At 48.4% G+C, this 22011-nt stretch overlaps 2 protein-coding genes across 3 annotated transcripts in view; both read right to left on the minus strand.

The window, feature by feature from the left end:
* Positions 1-8576: 8576 nt before the first annotated feature.
* Positions 8577-18416, minus strand: NOC4L (nucleolar complex associated 4 homolog). 2 transcript variants are annotated; one of them, XM_086474114.1, is made up of 15 exons: positions 18321-18416; positions 18051-18174; positions 17833-17939; positions 17428-17535; positions 16768-16917; positions 16062-16161; positions 15733-15767; positions 15577-15627; positions 14916-15027; positions 14373-14433; positions 13698-13808; positions 12222-12385; positions 11362-11444; positions 10327-10440; positions 8577-9989 (listed from the first exon to the last, which is right to left on the minus strand). In XM_086474114.1, the coding sequence occupies exons 1-15, from the start codon at positions 18414-18416 to the stop codon at positions 9873-9875; spliced, it is 1533 nt and encodes a 510-aa protein (XP_086330240.1). In that variant the 3' UTR covers positions 8577-9872. The 2 variants fall into 2 exon arrangements, with proteins under 2 accessions (XP_086330240.1, XP_086330241.1); XM_086474115.1 differs by having other exon boundaries at positions 18051-18165; positions 18315-18416.
* A 1614-nt stretch (positions 18417-20030) lies between these two features.
* The window catches only part of EP400 (E1A binding protein p400), a 47667-nt gene continuing 45686 nt past the window's right edge, over positions 20031-22011 (minus strand). Inside the window, exon 53 of the mRNA XM_086474450.1 lies at positions 20031-21250. Within this exon, the coding sequence (XP_086330576.1) occupies positions 20978-21250 (273 nt within the window). The 3' untranslated portion in view covers positions 20031-20977. The remainder of the gene's footprint in view (positions 21251-22011) is intronic.

Here is a 22011-nt window from a genome sequence, read left to right on the forward strand (position 1 = left end):
TCATCAGTTCCGTAAAGCAAGTAGATCTGTTACTTGTCCTACGAGCAATGCCATTCCCAGACTTGCAAGCCCGTGCCGTGGGCTCAGCATGATAAAAGAAGGAGGGATTTCTCCCCCTGCAGCTGGTGCTGTGCCCAAGGAGGAACCACAGCCTTGATTGCTGCTGTGGGTTATCTCACCCACAGCTCTTGCTTAGCATCAGGCTGAGCACAGGCAGCCTGAGCCGAGCACAGGGCTCGGGCAGCTCTCCCTAGCCCAGTTTCCAATGCTGCGTTTGCCTTCCCTGGCCGGAATCTGCTCTTCATGAACCAAAACCATCTAATGTTACATGAGAAGTGCTGGATGCAAGCAGCAACCCAAGGTCCCTGCAGCTGGCCAGCGCCTCTCTTCAAAGGCAGCTCCAGAGCCCCCTCCCTTAGGAAGCGGCATTTGCCATCAGCCACGCAGCAGACTTCTCCAGCAATTAGCAAACGGGGATGAGACAATTCACAGCTCTCACGTGCCGTCAGAGCCCTGACAAGGCCTCAACCAAAAGCCAAGGGTCACATCACCATTGCTGGCAGATGGGAACTGGTGGTCAGGAGGTTGATTGGGCCATTAGGCAGCTGAGTGTGAGTGACCAAGCTACCTGGCTATAAAACCTGTGATACGCAGCTCCGTGTGCGGGAGGCGAGGCAGAGGGGAGGCCAGCAGCCTCGGTGTTTGGCACCGGCAGTCCTGGCCACTGACAAAGTGCACGGTGACCCCGCACTTCTCTCCCCTTTACAGCTACAATCTTAAATCAGAGGTACCGTGCTGAGTCAAGAAAACCAAAGAGCTCCTAGCAGGGGAGAAGGGATCTGTCCGTCCCACTTTCTTAACAGCACCTGTGCTGAGTCAATACCCATCACCTATTATCTCACCAGAAAAGTAATTTATTTTTTCTTTTTACTATTTGGAGATTATAAAAGCCAAACAAAAGACATGCAACCAGTTATACATTCAAAGGAGATCTTTTTAAGTGCCAAACTGCAGCTGAACTGTAGTTACAGTTATTATGCAGAAACAGACATAAAGCTATAGTACGGATCAAGACATTTTATCACAGTCATTCAACAAAATAGCAAGTCCATGCAGCTTAGCTATTACCTTTCTAAAGTTCTGAAAGATTTACCATAGTTTCAGCTTAATCTGGAATTTCATTATGTAGTTGTTTTAATCTCACTTTATTTTATCACTGCTTGGAGTCCTATTATCAAAGTAGGATCATGTTTAGATACAGCAACGATGAATAATGTTAGAAATAGCTAAACCAGAAACAGAATCCAGCTCTGTTTTGCTATACACAGCAGAAGATGTTCAAGAGAGCCTTTATGATGCATAACAGAGTGATAGAGGGGTAGTTCCTACTGGGCAGCTGGGATGAGTATTTCATCGCATGCTCCCCTCTCCACATTATTTATCTGCATGAGCATCTCTCACCCATCATCAGCTTGAAAGCCAGAAGAGACCATGAGACTATTTTCTCTAAGTCCATGTCTGAATATCAGGCACCAGCCTGATTTTTACATACTCTTACCTAAGCACGTTTTGCTGAAGTAAAGTACTTGTTTAGGCAGAAGGACAAACCTGCACCAGAAGATCCCTCTCCCCTCCTTTTCTCCTTACCACTGAAGTAAGGCTGGGAGTCTTCAACTGCAGCCAGTGACTCCTGTTGATTGTGAAGAGAATGCGACTTTTGCAAAAGATACGGGCTTGACAGTGTGGGAGACTAACTACACCCTGTGCTCAGAGCTGACCATGCAGGCAGGGTCCCAGCATACCAAATCCAGCCCTGTCCCCAGGGGGAGCTCTGGGGAGAGAAGAGCTGGTCGAGGGCATCCTCGCTGACAGTGAGCAGAGCCTCTCCTGCAGGTTTCCTGCATGATTGCACCGAGTGCTTGGTCTTGCCATAAGGTTTTTGGAGATAGAATTGCTGCTTAGGCTGAGAGGACCTCTGGGAGCAAGCCTGGCCCTTGAGGCAGCAGGCTTTGCCCTGTTGGTGTTTTGTTTGGACGTCCTCCGGTGGGTGCTTTGCCAGCCCAGTTCCTCAGCAAGGAATTCAGGGGAGTGTGAAAGGCAGACAAGTGCCCTAAAGCACAAATTTGCACCTCATCTGCCGAGACATTTAAAGCGTATATTTAAACGCTATCCTGAACCAGAATATTTTCCTAAATCGGGACTGAAAATCTTCAGGACATGCTTCAAAAACACAAGGATGAAATGCTACACGTGGCTACTTGGGGAAGAACCAGGGGAAGGCTGTTCACCCGGCAGCGGTGCAGCGGCAGCAAGCAAAGCGCTCGCTGGCACAGCCTCAGGCACTGCATCCAGCGACACCCAAGTCACCCGGACCAGAGGAGGGCTGGCGTCCGCCTCGCCACGGCCCGCCAGGGCAACGCTGGGAGGAAAAACCAGCACCGTTCGTCCAAAGCGCGACCGACCGCTTCGCACCACCCCCCAGCCGGGCCCGCTGCGATTGCCCTTTCTCCCTCCTCTCAGCATCCTCAGTCCCGCAAAGCCGCCCCCCGCCGTGCACAAGGGGCAGGTTTTAGGCAGGTCCCGTTAACTCCCACGTCTCCGGTTCGCTGGGAGACTGACTCTCCCGCGGGGTTACACACCGTCCACGCCGGCGTTGCTGCTCCAGCCCGGGCGGGGGGGGGGGGGGGGGGGGGGGGGGGGGGCACACGCCTTCCCAGGGGAGCTGCAGGAATCGGAGGCTTCGCTTCAATGTCGCAGAGGACGGGCCGGGCCGGGCCGTGTGTTCCCTCCCCGGACCCGAGGTTCCCGCAGCAGCCGCGGAGCGGAGCCGCCTGGCCCGGTCTGCACCGTCCTCTAGTGGCCACCGGCACCGATTCACTGGCCCGGCTCTGGCCCACCCCCCAGGGCAAGGGGGGAGCAGGCAAAGCCCCCGGGCAGCTCCGGTGCCCTGCCTGCAGCCGCGCCCTGCACTGCGCCAGGGTCCCCCCTCGTCCCCCGCTCTCCCCGTTCCGCCGAGCCCGGGACTGCCGCCCTGGCCGTGAGGGCTCCCGCAGCTCTCGGGCTCAGCAGCAGCAGCAAGGCTCGGGTTTTAGCCGTCGCCCCAAGAGCAGTTGTCACGATTCCTCCCACCCTTTCCGAGGCTGAGCTCCAGCCCAGCGGGCAGCCGGCCCCGCAGAGCGGGAATGGGGTGCTCGGGTCTCGGGGGCGTCTGGGTGGGAAAGGCCACGGTGATGGCAACGCAGGTCCTGGGCCAGCCCTGAGCGTGCTGCCCTTTGCCACCTGCTAGCCCGACAACATCTGAGGTTACTTCCCACGACAGCGCTCTCGCCCCTCCTCGCTCCTTGCTGGCTTTAGCGTGGCTCTAGGACCGATAACCCAGCAGGGTCATCCTACACCAGCAAGTTTCCCAAAAGCCAATTCCCCCATCCCTCTTCACACATCAGACAACCTCACCAGTCTCTGCACCAAACCAGTGGGACACAGACCTGACTGACAGACTGCTCTTTTCTTTCCGATCCCTTTTTGGTTCAAATCAGAGGTTTTCAATCTGGTTTTCTCCATGGTAGTGCATGCTGCCAGCTTCTAAAAGCAGAGGTTTTTCCACAGGCTTGTAACAAGGGCATAAGCGACCAGCAGTGGATGAAACCCCCGAATACCAGTCACCTGCTGCCCACCTCTGTACAGAAGCCCAGGGCGGCATTTCCCTCCAAACAAGGCGACGAACATGCAGGAGGGCAGGCAGGAGAAGTGCCCCCAGCTGGTCCCCAGGGCCGGGGAGCTGCAGAGGACCAGGCAGGATGGCTCCCAGCTTCGCTGGCCTGCAGGACGCAGCCTGGCAGGCTCCACCTCAGCAACTCGGACCGTCAGGACCAAAGCCCCAGTCAAAAGTTGCCAGTGACAGCAATGGCCCCAGGAGGAAGACGGGGGGCTCCAGCCTCCCACTTTTGAGCACAGAGAACAAGGAGGATTTTTGCTGAGAAAACAATCTCTGCGGCCAAGTATGAAAGAGGAAGTTGGAAGTAAATCAGGCCATAAAGCTCTTGATAAGCTGAAAGAGAATAAAAGCTCCCATCAATATTTATACTTAGCTTCTTAAAGATAACAGGAGTTCCTTTACTAAATACCATTGAGAAACTGAGCCTTTGGCAGACATAGTGCAGAGAAAACAGTTCAGCCAGGCAAGATGCTTCAGAGTCATCTTGACAAGGAGAAGTCTCGCAGGACAGGACTGTATCTCTGGAAGGAGCTGCACACTATGGCTTTAGACATGATGCCCTGAGTGACGGAAACCAAGCCCTGGGACAGGGTGCAAAAGCTGTTCCAGCTCCCTTTGGCTCCACTTGAGGCTTGGCCACTTCCCACTGAGCGCGTGAGGCTGGAGGGTGGTCAGGCACCCTTCATGCACGTATCGAACCAGGTCACCTCATGCTGGCCCACAGATCCAGCCAAGAACACGGCTAACTGGAGCTGCTCTGCTGGGCTCACAGCAGGCTCCCGTGGCACATGCTGGGTAGCCAGCAGCAGCAGCAACGATCCCTGCAGCCATCCTGCTGCCTGCCCATAGCCCCCAGTGCTGGCACGGTGGTGGGACTTCACTCACTGCCTGCATCCCTCATGCTGGCCTCCCCCTGTAAGTCTACCTGCGTGACACAGCAGCAAATTTCACGTACAGCTTCTCCCCAGGCTGACGCAGATCCAGGAGCCATTGCCCAGTTGCAGGAGGTCTGCCCTTATCTGGGCAGAGCAGCACAACCAGCAGAGAGACCCATCTCTTCGCCTGCAGATGAGACTGAAGGCCTTCCACTTGGGAACTGGAGTTCTTGGTTATCAAGCCTCTGTTTCCAACACCACAGCATATGGTATCTCTGGACTCCAGCTGAGATAACTAAAATGTAAATCCTCGCTCTCCCATTCTGCAGGAAACTGATGCAGGCCAAAGGGAGCTGATGATTCATTCACTTCATATCTCAGAGCCCAACACTGTCCCCAAGAGCAGCACAAGAATTCACCTTGCCACCCACATAAATATTTGATAAAAGTTAAATACAGCCACCTCTGATTGATGCTTCTCCTCATATAAGCACTCCAGTCACAATCTGCATATTGTGGAGCTTTATTAAAGCATCAATTATCTTTAGTGCAAGCGGAGCTACATTAGCAGGACTGCAGTCTGCTCGCTTTGATAAGGTTCGCTCCATTTGTTCATCCACAAAACGGGGATACCAGCAGGCCATGCAGCCCGCAGGTTTTAGCTGTTAAGGAGTCAATACTCATGTCCTCCATGCGTGCACCAGCAACTACAGCATCCTGGATGTCGGGGTTTGTTTCTCAGGAAGTCTGTCACTACAGCCCATGAGAAAATTGCCAGCAGATACCCTCCAGCTATGAAACACAGGCTGAGTTCTGTGGGGTGCTTATGCCTGACTGATTGTGCTCCAGGTACCCAAGCAAAGCGGCCAGAGCTCAGGCTTGCTGCCGAGCTGGTGATGTTCCAAAGCAGCTCAAGTTTTGCTCCTCTCAAGTGCATGCAGGACAGCGGCTTAGAAAATTACAGGAGACCAAGACAGTTTCCATCTGAAGCTGGCCATACGCTAACCCAGCTGCAGGTGCCGTCCACCAGCTCTGAAGAGAAGTTTCCCTCTGTTTTTATCTCTTTTGGCTCTACCCACATGATCCAGTTCTCTCTTTTCAGAGATGCAAGCATGGCCCAGGGACAGGGCTAAGAAACTGCAGAAAAGCAATTCTTTTTATTAACAGACCTAAAATTCCTTCATAAACCACACAAAGATAGGCTCTTGGCTTATTAATAGCAGTAAATTTCCAAGTCCAATAGACTTCAGTTAATGAATATTGATTGTGATAGTGCTGGAGAAGGCTGGTGTCAGTCAAACTGAGATCCTGGAGCCGTCTTTGCCTGAGCAGAGCCGTAAATTACCCGAGAGCTCATTTGTTTTTCAAAACTAGGTACTGGAAAACACAGGGGTTATGGCTGCACTGCAGCTTTCACCAGCTCAGGGCTGGGAAACCACCTTAATGCCAACAGCAGCTGGTCAGCAGGGCTAAGAGCTTTTTTACTGGGTTTTTTTTAAGCACTTGACAGCCTGTGGATCTGGCCCCTTTGGAGCCAAGACAGGACTTCTCAACCCACTCCGTGTTCAGCTCTACACGGAGACGAGCTTACACGTAACCCAGCAGAGCAGCGGTGGACTCGCAGGCGGTCAACATGACAGTCAGGGGATGTGTGTTAGGCAGGTCCCAACACCCCCTTGATACACCTGAATGCCTGGTGTGAAAAGGGAGTTATCTGACACACACAAGCCTCGTTTCTTGGAGGACCGCTGCCAGCCTGCAACCCAGCATGCTTCTGTCCCACTGTGCTGGAAGACGACAGGCACTGGCTGCCCCAGAGCAGAGGTCCCTCCACTGGGGTCAAGCCTGCCCCATGCCTCTGGCTGGCATTTGCGCTTTTCCATCTGTTTACCGATGTAAAGCTACACTTCCCTCTATCCCCCGATGAAGATCTTATGCAAGAATCTAAGCTGATTAACACAAACACCATGGTCATCCGGACCTTTGACTCACAGGATAAACGTCATTGATGAGCAGCTCCATCTTTTACCTTCAGGCTGGGATGACTTTGAATGGCCTTTCAATGAATGAAAGCTCAGGAAAATAAACCAAGGGCAGTCCCCTGCAACCCAGAAAGACCTTATCACTGTCCTCTGGTGGGGGAAGGAGGCAGTGACGGGCTGGGAGACTGGGGGACTACATCAATGTTTTCATAACAGTATCGTTTATGCTCACTGAAATAACCCAACAACAACAAACCCCAGAACAGCCCTCTCCCCTCCTCCCCACATCCGATAAAAATCAAATAATAACAGGAGTGACTTGTGCACTCTCTGCCTGGTACTTCAATCTGGCCTTCCAGTTAATACACACTATGATTAAAGCATCTATAATCTGCAGTCTGTGGAGACCTGTAGAGCAGCAGCAGCAGCGAGTGTGCAGCCTGATAAGGGTTGTTCACTCAGTGCAGATGAAACTTTCAATATTTATAACAGCTGATTTTTTTTCCTGATGCTTCCTATTGAGGGGAGCTGGGTGAAAGTTTAAAGATAAAAGCTTGATGAAAGGCCAGGTGGAATGTTTTTCCAAGGACAAGCAAGGGTTTAAAGCTATCTCCACCTAAGTGCTGGTTTAAGAACGCTGCTTAGGCAAGCGCAGCCTCAAGAGATGAGGGATGAAGTCTCTGGAAGACTTCAAGGCTTGTCTAAAGTGCACCCAGGCTTTAAGCTGTGAGCTCCTCTGAGCTGTCTGCAGCTTGTCTTGTCTGCGCCGAGCACAGCGGGGCTGTGCCTGTGACTGCTAGGCACCATCACGCCAGGTCAGCCGCACACGCTGCAGGTGAAGGGCTAACTGCCAGCTCAGCGCCGCAGTGCGCCGAGATCCGAGAGGACGCTGTGTCGGCCGAACCCTCCGCCTCGATGTCAGCGGGAGCTGCAAGGGTCAGCACACACCGGGCACTGCGGATGCGCTTGAAAAAACGACTGGCACCTTGCTCCAACCGGGTCACCACTACCTGCAGCACACAGTACCTCGGACCCTGGCTGGCGAAACACTGAGGACACTGGTGCCTTCACAGCCTTCCTCCCGGGAAAAGGCAACACCCCCCATTTCCAGTAGCACCCCTTTTCCAGGTGTACTGATTATTTTAGTTCACGGACATTTGGTCTCGGAGATACGAGGCTCTGCCCATGAGGCAGCCGCAGGCAGAAGCTGCTCCTGTCCACTGCTCCCCCCCAGCCCCACCTGCCCCAAGCGCAGGCGGTCCCTGCCTGGGTCGGGAGAGCCCCGGAGGGCCAGCAGAGGCACACAGACCTTGTGCAGCCCTTCACATGCCCTGCTGACAGAAAGATTCTGCTTACCCTCTGTCCACATGTAAGAACCCCAACCAAACTCCCCCATTTTCAACACCACAAGGCCTGGACTTGCCCCATGCCCAAGTGGTTTAATATTTGTGCATTAAAAAAGAATCCTAACACGCCTGAGGGTCAAAATTATGAAAGATATAAATGACATTGCCCACCAGTAATTGCAGAAAGGTATAACAGGGCCAACCTGAGCAAAACATGAAAATGCAGAGAAAGGTGAATACATGTATTCATTCATTTCATCTCAAAGATGATACATGCTTCTTTCAAAGGCAGCTGAGCGGTCCTCATTACTATAGCATCAGAGCACTTCAAAACATTTACCAAACACACATATACAATGTACCTATGACATAGGGAGACACAACTTGAGACACCTCAGTTCAGGTTCACCCAAGCCTTGTATTTCAGCTCCAAAACGTAAGTCATCATGTCAGCCACTCTGCCTTCCTACCACAGATACCAGAAGTCAAAGAAAAAAGACTGGCCAGGAAGGAGACAGGATTGCTTCTTCACCAGAGAACAACAAAGACTGAGACTTCTTTTAAGAAAAAGAAAAAAAAAAAAAAAAAAGAATCCTGACAACATGCCACCTGAAATCAAAAGCATCAGGGTTAAAAAAAAAAAAAAAAAAAAAAAAAAAAAGAGGTAGAGCTCTGTACTCTGAGGACATGTCCATGGTTTGGGAAGCATGAAGAAAACTGGATGAAGAGAACATAACATTTAGTATCTCCAAGGCAGCTGCAGTTTTCCTTGACTTAAATAGACTTGTCTGACAGAAGTTAGATTTCTTGGCCTCCACTTTCTTGACTCTCTTTTTCTCCTCCACAAAATACGGTTTCAAAATGCGCAAGCAGAGTTAAAGTCTAACGAGGAACATTAAGTTGTTGAAAATGATTAAGAAAAAAAAAATCTTGAGTTTATCTGTGTTCTTAATGAGGAGTTTATCTCAAACTTAAAACCTCAGGGGGAAAAAACCCACAACCAATCAGAAAGCATTTCTGCATGACTTCTGGAACCATATGAAAAATCCAAACCACCGAAAGCACCTAGTTATCAGTGGACCAGTTAAAACTTCATTAGCACTCGGATACACGCTGGCCCGAGCTCCTACAACACTTGCAGGCTGCAAGCAAAACTACATCAAGCTGCTTATCACTCTGAAGCAAAAATCAAGGATTAGACCTACCTCCCACTGCACATCAGCTGCCTCCCTAGCTACAGCAGTCACCAGGATTATGCTCATTTCCAAAGCTCATGAGCATTTTGAATTAAGCAACCCTACAGCATGAGATGGATGTACATGAAGGAACATCAGCAACACTTCATAGATGGAATTACTGAGCATCTACGAGTTGCTTTTGACAAATCAGAGCTTTCAGTGCCTCAAAGGTGGGAATGTTGAGACGAGAGCGTAGGAAGCTACACATTCCTCTGAAGACGTGCGTTTAGAAGTGTATATAAAAATATAATTAGAATATCATCAGGTGTTTACAGCTACGTATTGAAGTCACTGGCTACAAACAGGTTGTCAGCTCTAGTATAAAAGACAGACATCTGAAAAATAAGAGCAGCAGTCAGAGACTGCAATTCCCCTCAGTCCCATCAAACAGCAGCACGATGGTCTGCCGCTGCAGTCACCGATCACAGCCAGCACCAGCAGCTTTGGAGAAAAGGGCTGGGATCCCAGTAACAAACAAGTCCAGAAAAGCTTGATCTGAGGAAAAACGCCTCCCAAATATCAGGTCGCAGTATGCAAGCGTGAGAAACAAAGGAGAGCCCATCCATGGCTAGTGGCAGTCGTTGCTGAAGAAGGCAGCACCTTTTTCAAGCAGTCCAGCTGTCATCACATGGAGATGCTTCACAGGCACAACACGTGAGCCGTGTGCGCACCCCTCCGATCAGTCAGTTGTGCAGATGCATTTGTAAGAGATCACATCAATCTAAAGCGAAGTGCTCTGCAAAAAGATCATTTTTCTTCCCAAACAAACCTCGTACTTGCTCAAACTCCAGGGGCACATCAATAGGCTTCTTCTTCACTTCTTTATCAAAAAGCTACAAAGAAAAAAAAAAAAAAACAGAGGATATTGGCAAAATTCAGTACAAGCTCTTCACCCTTGCAGATACCACTGCTCACTCTCAAGCAGATCACTCTCAAGCAAGAGATCCAGAAAATAAACCTCTTATGTAAAAGCCAGCCCTGTCACCACTGCTGCCTCATGCTCCATTATTTCACAGACACTTTCCAGTTTTTCCCTAGCTCTGCGTAACAAAAAACCAGTCTAGCTCCCTCCCCAGCAGCAAGGTTGATGAACAGGACACAACTATTGCATCCAGGAACCAGCCTCCTTTCCTGTGGTTCCAATCACTCACAAAGGCACAGCAACGCTACCTCATAAGCTGAGAGCTCCAGGAGCCCTGATATGTCATCCTCTATTTCTGACAGCGACTGGTTCAGGACAGCAGCTGCCTTGGCCACATCTGGGTGATAATGGTTTTGCAGAGTCTGCAAGAGCAAGACAAACAGGAGGCAGTCTGTAAGTACAGGGTAACACACTTCCACCTGGATTCCCACACAGGTATCTGCCCCTTTGTTGGTCAGACCTTCAGTGAACATCAAGTCCTGGCAGAAGCAAGTTTTCTGTACTGTGCTACTACAGAGCTTCAAGAAATCCTGATTTCAGCCACCTTTCAAACACACCAGAGGCCCCTCTCACTGGGTTCACATCCAAGACAGACACACTCCTCCCCAGGCCATGCCTACAACGCACGACCCAATTCTGCTACCTCCCGCAGCCCTGATGCCACAGCCCAGCTCCAGCTCTCTGGGCTTCCTGCTCCCGCATAACATTCTTGGTGCTGCTTCAGCCCCTTGCACAAAACCCTGGTAGCATTTAAATCCTGGCATTAACTCCTGGTTTCAGAGCCATCAGGAGTAATTTAGCCAATTTCAACCTTCACACACCAGCCCACAAACGATCCAGGTGAAAGGTGAACGTTACAATCTTCTCCAGCATTTTTAAACCCATTTCTACAGGATGACCTAGCTGTACCCAATTAATTTCCATCAGTGCTCAGCAAGTTCCTCTCTCCCCTCCAAGGCAAATAAAAAGCCTCACACATTTGCAGCTATCTAGTCTGTTTCTGCTGTTAACTGCACACTTTTCAGCTGCACGGTCAGACGTGTGCTCACAAATCACCCTCCAATTAGCATGTACGATTTCTGCAGTGTATGGAATCCTTTGCCTCTTATGCTAGGATAGAAAAGGATGCAGAGTAATGATCAGCCAGAATCTCAGCTCATTTGCAAGACATATGGCAGCAGGTTCTTGTAAGTGGGACTGCTCACTGCCAACATGCGTCAAGGAAGCAGCAAGGGTGGAAGAAACCCATACCAGACGCAGATGTTCCTCTTTAGCCGACATACCCGAATCTCCCAGAGAGAGCTCTGCAAAGCCCTGCTTTCAGATGGCTCCTCTTCCTCCATAATATATGGATCTTCTGACATTTCTAAGGAAATAGAGATACAGAGCTAATGCCTCCTGCATGATGTGCATAACCCCAAAGGGAATACAGAGACCCAGAGCAGTGCTGCAGACAGAGCTGCTCCTTCCCAAGACATCTAGGGTCCAGGAACAAGCTGACACCTCCCAGCACAACCCAACAGTCACTGCTGGCAGCACTACAGAATTGTCTTACTTTTAAAGAGCACAGAAGTAGGGCACAAAGAACTGGAATAGTCTGATGCAAAGGACATCTCGGGCAACTTTGAACAGTCACTACCGATGCTGAACACTGGGCAGTTAAACCACAGAGAGATGAAGTAAAAACTCAAGAGGCTGCTGAGGCCCTAGAGGGGCCACCTACACAAAAACACTACAGGGAAGTTGAGGACATCTCTGGTTTCTGCATTTGGTTTCTTTTTTCTTTTATAGCCTTGAGGTGAATAAGACAAGCTCAGCACCTGGTACAGCTCCCCAAGTCCTTTAGCACTTGGAAGTGGCCTGGATCAGTGTGCCAGGCTCAAGGCAACCTTCACCCGGGAATCACAGAGGCAGAGGAGCCAACTGTGAGGCCCAAGGTCAGAGAGGAGCAATGCAGGCAGGTCTTCACAGTCAGAGAACTTGCAGGAGCAGCCTGCTGGCTTTCCACAACCTCAAGGGACAGAAGGATCCTTCTAAACCTCAGAGCTGGGACCGGACTCTCCCCTCCTCCTTCACAGGAATCCTGCTCTTCATGTTGTCTAAAGGCCTAACACAAAACTCCCCTGCCCACCCTCCCGCTTACCTTCTGGCCCATGAGGTCTGTGTACCAGCACTTTGCACGCAGGGTGCCTCCGAAAGAGGTTACAGATGAAGGGAAGGACCATGAGCAGCGCCTCGGGAGGAGCCGTCAGGGCCAGCCGGGAGAGGCGCTTTATGAACGCTGCCACCAGGTACGCCGGCAGGTGACTGTTGGGGAGGAGACCGCAGAAAGCAGCGTGTCAAAGTCCTAGGAAGTGAGCCAGCAGGCTCACCAACCCAAACAGCATGTCAGGTTAAAGGTCAGCAGGGCTCTTCAGATTTTTTGGGACTATGGCATCAAGAGAAGCTGTAAGGATCTTGGTTTCAAGCAGTAATACAGGGTTTTGTGCGCTCTCTGGAACAACTCTGTGGGCACTTCCATTCAATGCATGAATAATCTCAGAGTCACTCTGTGATTCCATCCAGATGCATGGCACCGCTCCAGGCACCCGCCAAGCCCAGCTCTTGTACATGGTCATGCACATGGCAGTCTTTATTCGGTCCTTTTATAAACTCCTGAGTGCTGGGCCAGGCACCCTTAATTACATTCTTCTAATGTCATTTTGTGGGTTTAATTAATACACAGGCCACGGTGCTCAATTTACATAATACTTCCAGGACTAAAGCAATCACCACAGCTGTTAATGGGAACATACAGCTGCTGTAAGGTAAACGTGCAGGATAGCTCTATTTTTTATGGTAAACCCACAAATTTCTAACAGCCATCAGCTCATCTGGGCACTTTCTTCAGGTCAGAAGAGCCGGGATGAAAGATGACAATTTTCAGCCGCTCGGCCTTCAGCCCTAGGGTTCGCTACACCTGCAAGGCTCGGCAAAGCCACCCCACAGGACACCACCTGTCAGATCTCATTACTCTCTCCAAAGTACACCATGAATACTAGAGGTTTGATAGCAAGTGCCTAGTGCTGAACTGTAAAGAGTTATTCTTGGTTTATTTCATAACATGATAGCAACTATATGTCCAGCTGCTCATCTAGTTTCTTCCCTGTGTGCAATGAATTGACAACATCAAGACAGACTGTCAAACACTTTATATCTCAATGTTACATGTCTGCAAAAGGTCATGAATTTATCAACAACTTTATGATCAATAAAAAGCCTGCAAATGTTACTTTTCCATATTCATGAAGACAGAAAAATCATCGCTTTCAGCCAAAGTGGAATGCAGATCAAAATACATCCACAGTCACCTGCAGATCAAACTCAGATAACTCACTGCATTTTTACTTTCTGAAACTAGATGGCTGTGTGGCAAATCTTCAAAAACAGCACATGAAAAATTACACAACACTAGAATAACACTCTTGGATTCAGTCTTCTTGGTAAAAACGAATCTCATTCAGTAGGCATGCTGACCACATTATATCTAGTCATGTGGGGGAATATTCAAGAACAGTCTCTGGCCAACAGAAAAGCAGGAGGAAAACACATGAACATACATAATAAAGATGCTACTTACGATGAAGACAAAAACAGATCAGCCAAATGGAAAAAGCGGGCTCGGTACTTCACGTGATATATAGATGGGTCTAAAAGACTGTACAGCTTTTTGTAAAAGTCAGGATATTCCCTGTAAAAAAGAAAAAAAAAAAAAAAAGGAAAAAGACAACATCCATTAGTGATGTACAATGGGAGAACACTGTGGTTAAATCTTTCTGTGCTTTCATTACAGACTACCCCAGACAACTGCTGTGCTCTGTTTAGCTTTCTTAGGCTTCTCTCCACAGCTACCACCTGAAAACAAGCTGTAAGGTGAATTTACGGCTCTTGTAGTGCCCAGCCATTTTCAGGATGTGAAGCTATGGCCATTGACTGCAAACGGCACAGGATCCAGTGAAAGGCATACCAGAGACTATGGCTTCACTATGTAATCAGATCAATGGAAATCGATTTTCAAGGGCTGAGCAACCACAGTCTGGAGAAGAGGATATTTAGGATCAGCTGAAAAAAAAAAAAAGGTCAGACTATCAAAAGAGCTCGGCATTCAAACAGCTGAGCCTCTTGTGCAAAGTTTGGGTTTCCCATGGGGGAATTTTAAAGCCCAAAGATGCGTGGAATTAATTTCAGTTCATTTCTATAAAGATATAAATGCAAAACCCCACGTTCCTTTAAACAAGATGCTCTTTTCACTTACAGATTATGCTGATGAATCAGAATAAATAACCCATTTAAGGCTAGAAGACTGATTGCTCCACCTGTAAGAAAGCAGGCAAGTATCAACATAGTAAGAAAGTATCAGCTTCAACTTGTTTCTATTATAAAACCTCCCCATAAAGAACTCAAAACTAAGACTACCTGAAATTAGAGCCAGACGATGGCTGTAAGGTAACACATTTCATCTAAAACCATCCAGGGGCTCATAAATTACTTACAAAGATTAAGCTGTAGTTTAGAAGAACAGGCTCTGAAGGACTGAGACACAAACACGATGCTCTAATCCCCCAAGAAAGCCACACTGGGGAGGCAAAGGTCTCCTCAGAAAGGACGTTTCTGTAAGAATCTGCCCAACCTGTGTCTGGATGCAGGCCAGTTCACACTAGGTTCCTTAGCTTCATCCCAGCCAAAAGGACATCTATTTCATCACCCAGGCCACGGTGTTGCATCCAGCAGCCCTTCCAAGTCCATACGTACCACACTGCAGAGCCCCACAACCGACAAAAAGCCTGTTTTCACTCACCTATGCCATAGGCCACTGTCAAGAAATCTATCATGAGAGTGGGCTCATTCATGTAAGGCAGGACGGAGTCGTGCAGAATGACAAGAACCTTTTTGTAAAGGCCAGTGGGTAACTGTGAAGGAGAAAAAAATACAGTGAAACAATCGCTGCAGGGAGAACTCGGAGAGCAACAGCAACCCATGCCTGAAAAAGACAGCACATGAGCAAAAGGGAATGTGCCAGGGCAATACAGAACAGCTTGCAGCCACTGTCCCAAATGGGAGAGTTTATAAGTGAGACTTGAGCATTAAATTCATTCAAAGAAGCAGGTGCTCACAACTCGAACTGTTACCACAGCTCAGAGGGGAAAGTCACCAGAAGAAAGGCTTGGGAACCTTCAACTTGTGAACAGAGGTTGTTACGCTGCAGATCATTGCTTACTGGCAGACTTGTTTAGGGTGGGGAAAAAAAAAGGCTGAGAATAAGGAGAAGCAGCAGGCCGTAACATAAGGTCATGCTTCTTGGCAGGAGAACAATCCAGCAGAAATGGTGACTGGGCTGTTCTCATCTGACACTGAAAGCACAGGGGGATCCCACCAGGAGCTCCATGCAAGGACAGCCACAGCCGCTAATGGTTAGCAACTGGAAAGCAATGCAGATCAGTGGCAGAGGTAACACTCACCTTGTGCTTCAAAAAACTGAGCCACATTTTTTCAAACGCTTGCTTGTGTGCCTTAAAACAGAATTGCAAGCAGTGAGTTAAACACAGCTGCTGTAGATAAAGCTCTATTTTAACTAAACAAAAATTTCAAATCTGAAGCACCAAATGAACAGTTACCTGCAGCTTCGATACTTTCAATTCCTCCCAGTTATCTAAGAAGCAAGAAAAACCAGATATTGAACTTGAAATGGATGTTTAAAAAATTAAGGAGAGCTTTTTTTACTTAGTTCTTTGACACCATAACAATTTGGGCTGAAGTCCTTGTCTTGACACAAGGCCATGACAGACCTCACTGTAGACTGAGAAATGTGGATTCTGTAATACTGTTTAGAATCACTGTGGTCAGACATTTTTCATTAGCAAACAATAATAAAGTCTTTACAGAATAAAAATATTAAACCTGATTTTCCTTTTCATACACAGTTCGTCACGTGGAGCTTACTAACCTTGCTTCACCATGAATTTGACCATGTCGCTCTCTTTGTTTGGCATGTTAATGGGTGAAATGAGGGAAAACACATTCTGCTGGTAAAATGGCAGCGGCCTCTGAGGAAAAAAGCATATAATCAAACATGAAGCAGGTTCCAGAACAGACGGTAAGATGCTAGACTTCAATACTGCCCTATTTCTCAAGCACTGAATATATTTAGGAAAGAAAAAGTAAAGGAAAAATGCTGATGGCTCAGCTACATACTGCTATATTCTCTATTGCTGTCTTGTCCTGGAGTACCACTTGTTTGCCTAACGCAACCAATTCTCTGAACCAATTCTGGTTTAACAAAGCTGGTCGATCCAATCAAAGAAAACAGACAACTTCTGCACTAGAGAGAGGACAGAATCAAAAGTTCTACATGTGCCACTCTAGCTGTAGGGATTTGGGCAAAACAGAAGCTAAAGCCCAGACCGCATTTTGCAAGAACAACAGTATGTGTACTTCCAATTTCAGACTGAAGACAGTCTTAGCATAATTGGCACACACTAAGAAAAAAAAAAATTAAAAAAAAAAAAAAATCAACGCCTTCAAGTGAGCACACTCATTTCTCTTGCTTCCAAAGTCTTTCTATTTACCACTAGTCCCTCCCTGCTTCACGCACAAGATACACGTTCCAGAGCAGTTTATCCAAACCCACCTCAACAGTAACAATTCATTACCTCTTTTGTCTTCTGCATGACTTGGCCAATACTCTCGGTGACAGCTTTTGTGACAAAGTACCGAATGTCATCGTATTCCATATATTCTTGAAAACGAGAGATCAGGAGCGAAGCGTCCTCGTTTAAGGGAAGTAAGCCATCAACAACTACCTAATAAAAGGTTTGTAAAGGAAAACAACAAGTCAGTCTCTTACAGTACTGGAGCAGACAGTGAGCTGCGATGGCTGAGGGCGCACCCCTGCCTTTCGAAGGCAGCCAGCAGGGCTGTGCTCTGCTTGCCCAGCGCAACGTTCACAAGCCCTCCTGACCTCCAAGATGGGCTCCTTTTATCAAAGATAATGTCATTTAGAAATGACACGGTGGCCGCACCAGCGGCAGTATCTTCCCTCTCATCTCCCGACCCTTGCAAGGACTCCACAAAACCACCCCAGAACTGGTACCTCATAAGGTACCTCAGGAATCCAGCTTGAATCTGTACAAGGCAGCTGCTCCCACACCTGCAGGTGCCACCACACCAGGGACAGAAGCTCTAGGCCACCACCCTCCGTTCACACTGAAAACCTCCTAGCTTGAAATTTTAACCCTGGAGAAGGTGAGCACATGAGGTTGTGTGTGCCACCTGGTAACTGACAGAGCGAGCTTTTCAGTTCTGCAGCTTACCTTAAGAAGTTCACGAGGAAAAGTTAAACTCCCCTTCCACTCCACTTTGATCAATGGATATTGTGCCTCCAACTCAACAAACTTCATGAGGGTGCAGAGTGAAAATTCCTTTAAAAAAAACCAAACAAACAAACAAACAAAACCCAAGAACTGCCACCTCAACAAGGACACCAGGGGTCCAAAGGAGGCAACTTCTAAAGGATGAAGAACAAACTAAGATGTCCTTCACTGAGAAAGCTGCATGCCTGCTACTGTTAGGCTGGGGAGCAGAGGTGAGCCAGAGCACCAGCAGCGCCGTACAGCACTGCCTGCCCTCCCACACCGACACACTGGAGCGACGATTACCTCTGCACCGCAAGGGACCCCCACGCGAAGTCCCGTCTCAGCAGCAGGCTCAGGACCTACCTTGACCTGGAAGGCATCATGTCCCATCAGCTCGGCCAAGCAGGCCACGCAGTCGTTGTAGCGGTGCCTCATCCATATCTTGTATTTATCCTCAGCGCTGTAGTTATCTGAAGGGTGAAACACGGGGCCGTCCTGAGAGCTCAGACCGGCCGGGACGAACCGCAGGGAGACGCGGCCCCGCCTGCAGGAGCCCGCCCCCCCCCCAGCTCTCAACTCACCGGCCAGAGAGGCCTCCTCGGCGGGCAGCCGGCCCACGAACAGCTCCCTCCGCTCCAGCAGCGCCCCGAAGAGCCGGCTGCAGGTCCTGGCCGCGCAGAGCACCTCCTCCTCCTCCTCCTGGCCCTGGGGAAGAGCGCGTCTCTGAGGAGCGGGAGCCAGGGCGGCCCGGCGCGGCCCCGCTCCCCGGGCTCGCCGCGGCCCTCAGCCCCCCGCCCCACCCCGGCCTCGGCCTCGGCCTCCCGCCCGGCCCGGCCCGGCCCGGCCCGCACCGCCAGCAGCTCCAGGATCTCGAAGACGCGGTTGGCGTTGCTGCGGCTCCCCAGCACGGCCTCCAGGCAGGAGGCGAGCGCGGCGGCCCGCGCCATGCTGCCGGCGGAAGGGAGGGACCGGCGGCCGCTCCGCCCGCAGGCGGGGCCGGGGCTCGGCGCCCGCAGCTCGGCCAGCCCGAAAACGGCCTCTTTGAGCAAAACCCGCCCGTGTGCCCCCTTCCGTGGGGCGGCGACACACACACACACACACTCCCCCCGCGCCCCGCAGGCCGCTGCCGGCAGCGCCCTCCCCCGCGCGTTACAGAAGGCAGGGCACGGCGGCGTTATAAAAATGTACACTTTATTACACCTTCAGGTAGGATACATCACTATTCCTTATAATCCTACTGGATCAAGTACAAACGCTTATGCTCATCGGTTATTTACAGGCTGACTTCCTAACACACTCCTGGGAGAAAGACACATCAAAAGGAAAAAAAGAAGAGGGGAAACAAAAAACCAACCAAAAAAAACCAAAACAAAAAAAAAAGAGGTGACTTTTCTCTTCATTAACTGATCTAAACAAGAAACAACTGCCTCTTTAAACACCAAATCAAGACCAGCACAATGATGCAGTCAACAGCTCTCCCACTGTTGGAAGTGTCCGTCCCCGTGTCCCCCGTCCCCTCCCCCCCCCCCCCGCCCCCGACTTTCATGCACATAACAAGAGCTAAACATTTCAAAGTAAAACTGGGGCTAACTAAGCAATATTTTTGGATGAGTAACACTATACTGTACACAGTGTCAGTTATCCGTTTTCCACTGCATTTGCTTTGCATTTTAAACTATTCCGCTGCCACCAACACCAGCTTTGCGGCTAGTAATGACGTTCGGGTAATGGCACAAACCAGTGGTTCAGCAGGGTCAGGGGAATACTACTGCATGCACAAACAGCTTAAAAAAAAAACAAAACAAAACACCAATGCCCCCATATTTGCAGACCTGAGGGTCTGAGAAAAAGAGGATGCAGGAGAAAAGAGGTATAAAATGAAAGAGAAAAAAAAAAAAATCAGGAACAGTGCCTGACCCAGTGTTTACATTCGTGATCTTAACAGAACGGGCTGTACCTGTCCTACTTAAAACAGAGGAGCTGACTGGGTAAGCTTTCTTGTTTAAGCCATTTGGATTGCAAGGTACCAATAGGTGTGTACATACAGAGGTAAGAACAAAAGATATGCTTTCCTTGCCTTTAAAGAGGCTCCCCTCCTAAAAGAGTAAAAAGATCAAAGAATGGAAAAATAACTTTAAAACCATCTCAGAAAAGGAATGTTACAATTTTGTCTGATTTTCACACATCGTGCAGTTTTATGGCCAAAGTAAAATAAATCCATTCAAGCCACCAAGAGCTTTTTGATTCCTTACTCAGTGCTGTATGCAAACAGTCCGTTTTTCATTTTATGCAAGAAAAGTAAAGAAAACCCCCACAGTTCTATGCAGCTTTTTGCTTGTGTTGTTTTTTTTTTTCATAATAAGGCAAACTGATTTGGAGGAAGAGGCCACGCTCTATTCACATCCAAAATACCCACCTGAAGATACATTCATCATTAGCTTTAGTAAAAGAATAGTACAAAAGTTAGATCTTATTCTTTACACAGTTGAAGAATTAAGTCTTAGATTTAATTTCACTATTCTCCCCTTCCCCCAGCCCCCCACCCCCCACCCCGAGCTGAAAGCAGAGTAGAAAGTACTGAACATTTAAACATGTTGCAAGAGCAGAATTAAACTGAGAGATTAAATTTTATCAGTTGGAGATTTTCCTTGATGGAAGTCCCGTGAGAAACAGCTACGGATCATTTGTTCAGCTGTATCCACCAAACAATTCTTTTACAAAAAAAAAAAATGGGCTACACTTTAATACACATCTACTATCAACACAGTATTTACTCAGTTCATGCCTAAAATACCCATTATCTTAAAGTGAAAGATGAGAATGAGCGCACAGGTTGGGTGATTCAGTAAACTGTACACAAAACTACTAACAAACATTTTAAAAGACTTACAAAAATGGAGAATGAAACTTTTTTTTCCTTTTTTAATTACATGTACTTACAGGTTTTCACATTTATTGGCTAAACTTTGCAGGGAGCACTCCAAATGTGTTAGATCTTCCAGAGGTATTTACCTCAAATGAGAACAACACGCAGCTTTTATACAGATGGAAAATACTTTGCTATATTGGCCACACTTGGTTCTTTGAATGGCTTCACTGCGGATATTGAGCGCACGTCCAAACTATAGCAAAGAACTGCACATTCCCACAGGCAGTTTGTGGTATGCTAACACAGATGAATTTTACTGACATTTATGGCATATTACCGTTCTACTTTTGTGAAGCTGGGCAGAATTTAGACGTAAGTAATGTTTGCTTTATCTGGTTTAAATGAGCACAGAGAACACTGGCAGAATGCATCTTGTACAGATTTCAGGTGCTAAACGGTTGCTAATATGCTGAAGTTATATGAGAGTTTCCATGTTTAAATGTTCACCAGCAAAAAACCTTCTGCTAAAAAAAAAAATAGAGGTGGTTTGTCTTCATTTGGATGTTTGGAGTAGCTTCTCACTTGGCTTAGCAAACAAGAAATGCTGTGTTTCCTTGTTATTGCATTTTAATCATTAGTTCAACTGGGTTTAGTGGGTGCCTTTAATCTGACAGTAGGCGTCCTCATTTGTACTTTTGCTTGTGGATTCTGGGCTTCAGATGTTGCTGGTGTCTGGGCTGGATTCTGTACACCTGGAGCCTGAATCTGGGGAGATGCTGTTGTCACGACTTGCTGCTGTATCAGCTTCTGCTGGACGACCTGAGCAGTAGCAGTTGTTGCAGGAATCACCTGAACCTGCTGTTGACCTGCTGTCGTCTGAGAAAGTGTCACAGTTTGGGGTTGAGCTTGTACCTAGAAATGAGGATGACAAGGCAATTACAAAAGAATAGTTTGGCACTAAACTGAGCATTCACTACTCTTCCGCTCTACGGAAGGCATCTCGCTTATACAGGCATTTGCTCTCTCGCCTGACAAGCATCTTGGACAAAGCAGGAAGGCTGGGAAGGATTCTGGAAACAGAGGCTCTGTGGTTTCAGGAGAAACAACATTCTGTCACATTTTCTAGAGTCTTATATATCAGAACTAAGAGGCAAGATGCCTATAACTCGGATCTCTGCCGTGCAACTCAAAGGAGATTCCCCCAGATCCTTTACAGAAGAGAGATGGAAGGTAAAAAAACCCTACTGCATGAACAGGAAAATTCCTGTACTACAGAAGCAAAGGAACAGGGAAAAGAACAGAGGGATAGATGGAGGATCAAAGAAGGGAAAATGCCCACTCTGCACCCATATTGTGACAATAAATACAGACACTGAGGCTTCCCACCAGTCTCAGACTACAGCTGCCAGTCTCTGTTGCCAACTTAGGGCAGAATAATTTGAACTCCAGAAATCTAATTTTCATAGCTCTACCCAGAGCAAGGGAGAGCAAAATTCAACACCACCTTGTTCAGAGGACAAGGTAATGAAAACTGAGCAGCTTCAGCTGCCTTTGTCTGAGGCAGAAGCCAAACGAAGCTGCAAGGGTTTCGCCAGAGGAAAGTTAACTGTTGACCGATCCAAGAGGAATCCACTGGGAAGCACTAAAAACACAGGTAAAAAGAATGCCCCACA

The sequence above is a fragment of the Leptosomus discolor genome, chromosome 16 (genome assembly GCF_034619465.1).
Source record: "Leptosomus discolor isolate bLepDis1 chromosome 16, bLepDis1.hap2, whole genome shotgun sequence".
In the NCBI taxonomy this organism is placed as follows: Eukaryota; Metazoa; Chordata; class Aves; order Leptosomiformes; family Leptosomidae; genus Leptosomus; species Leptosomus discolor.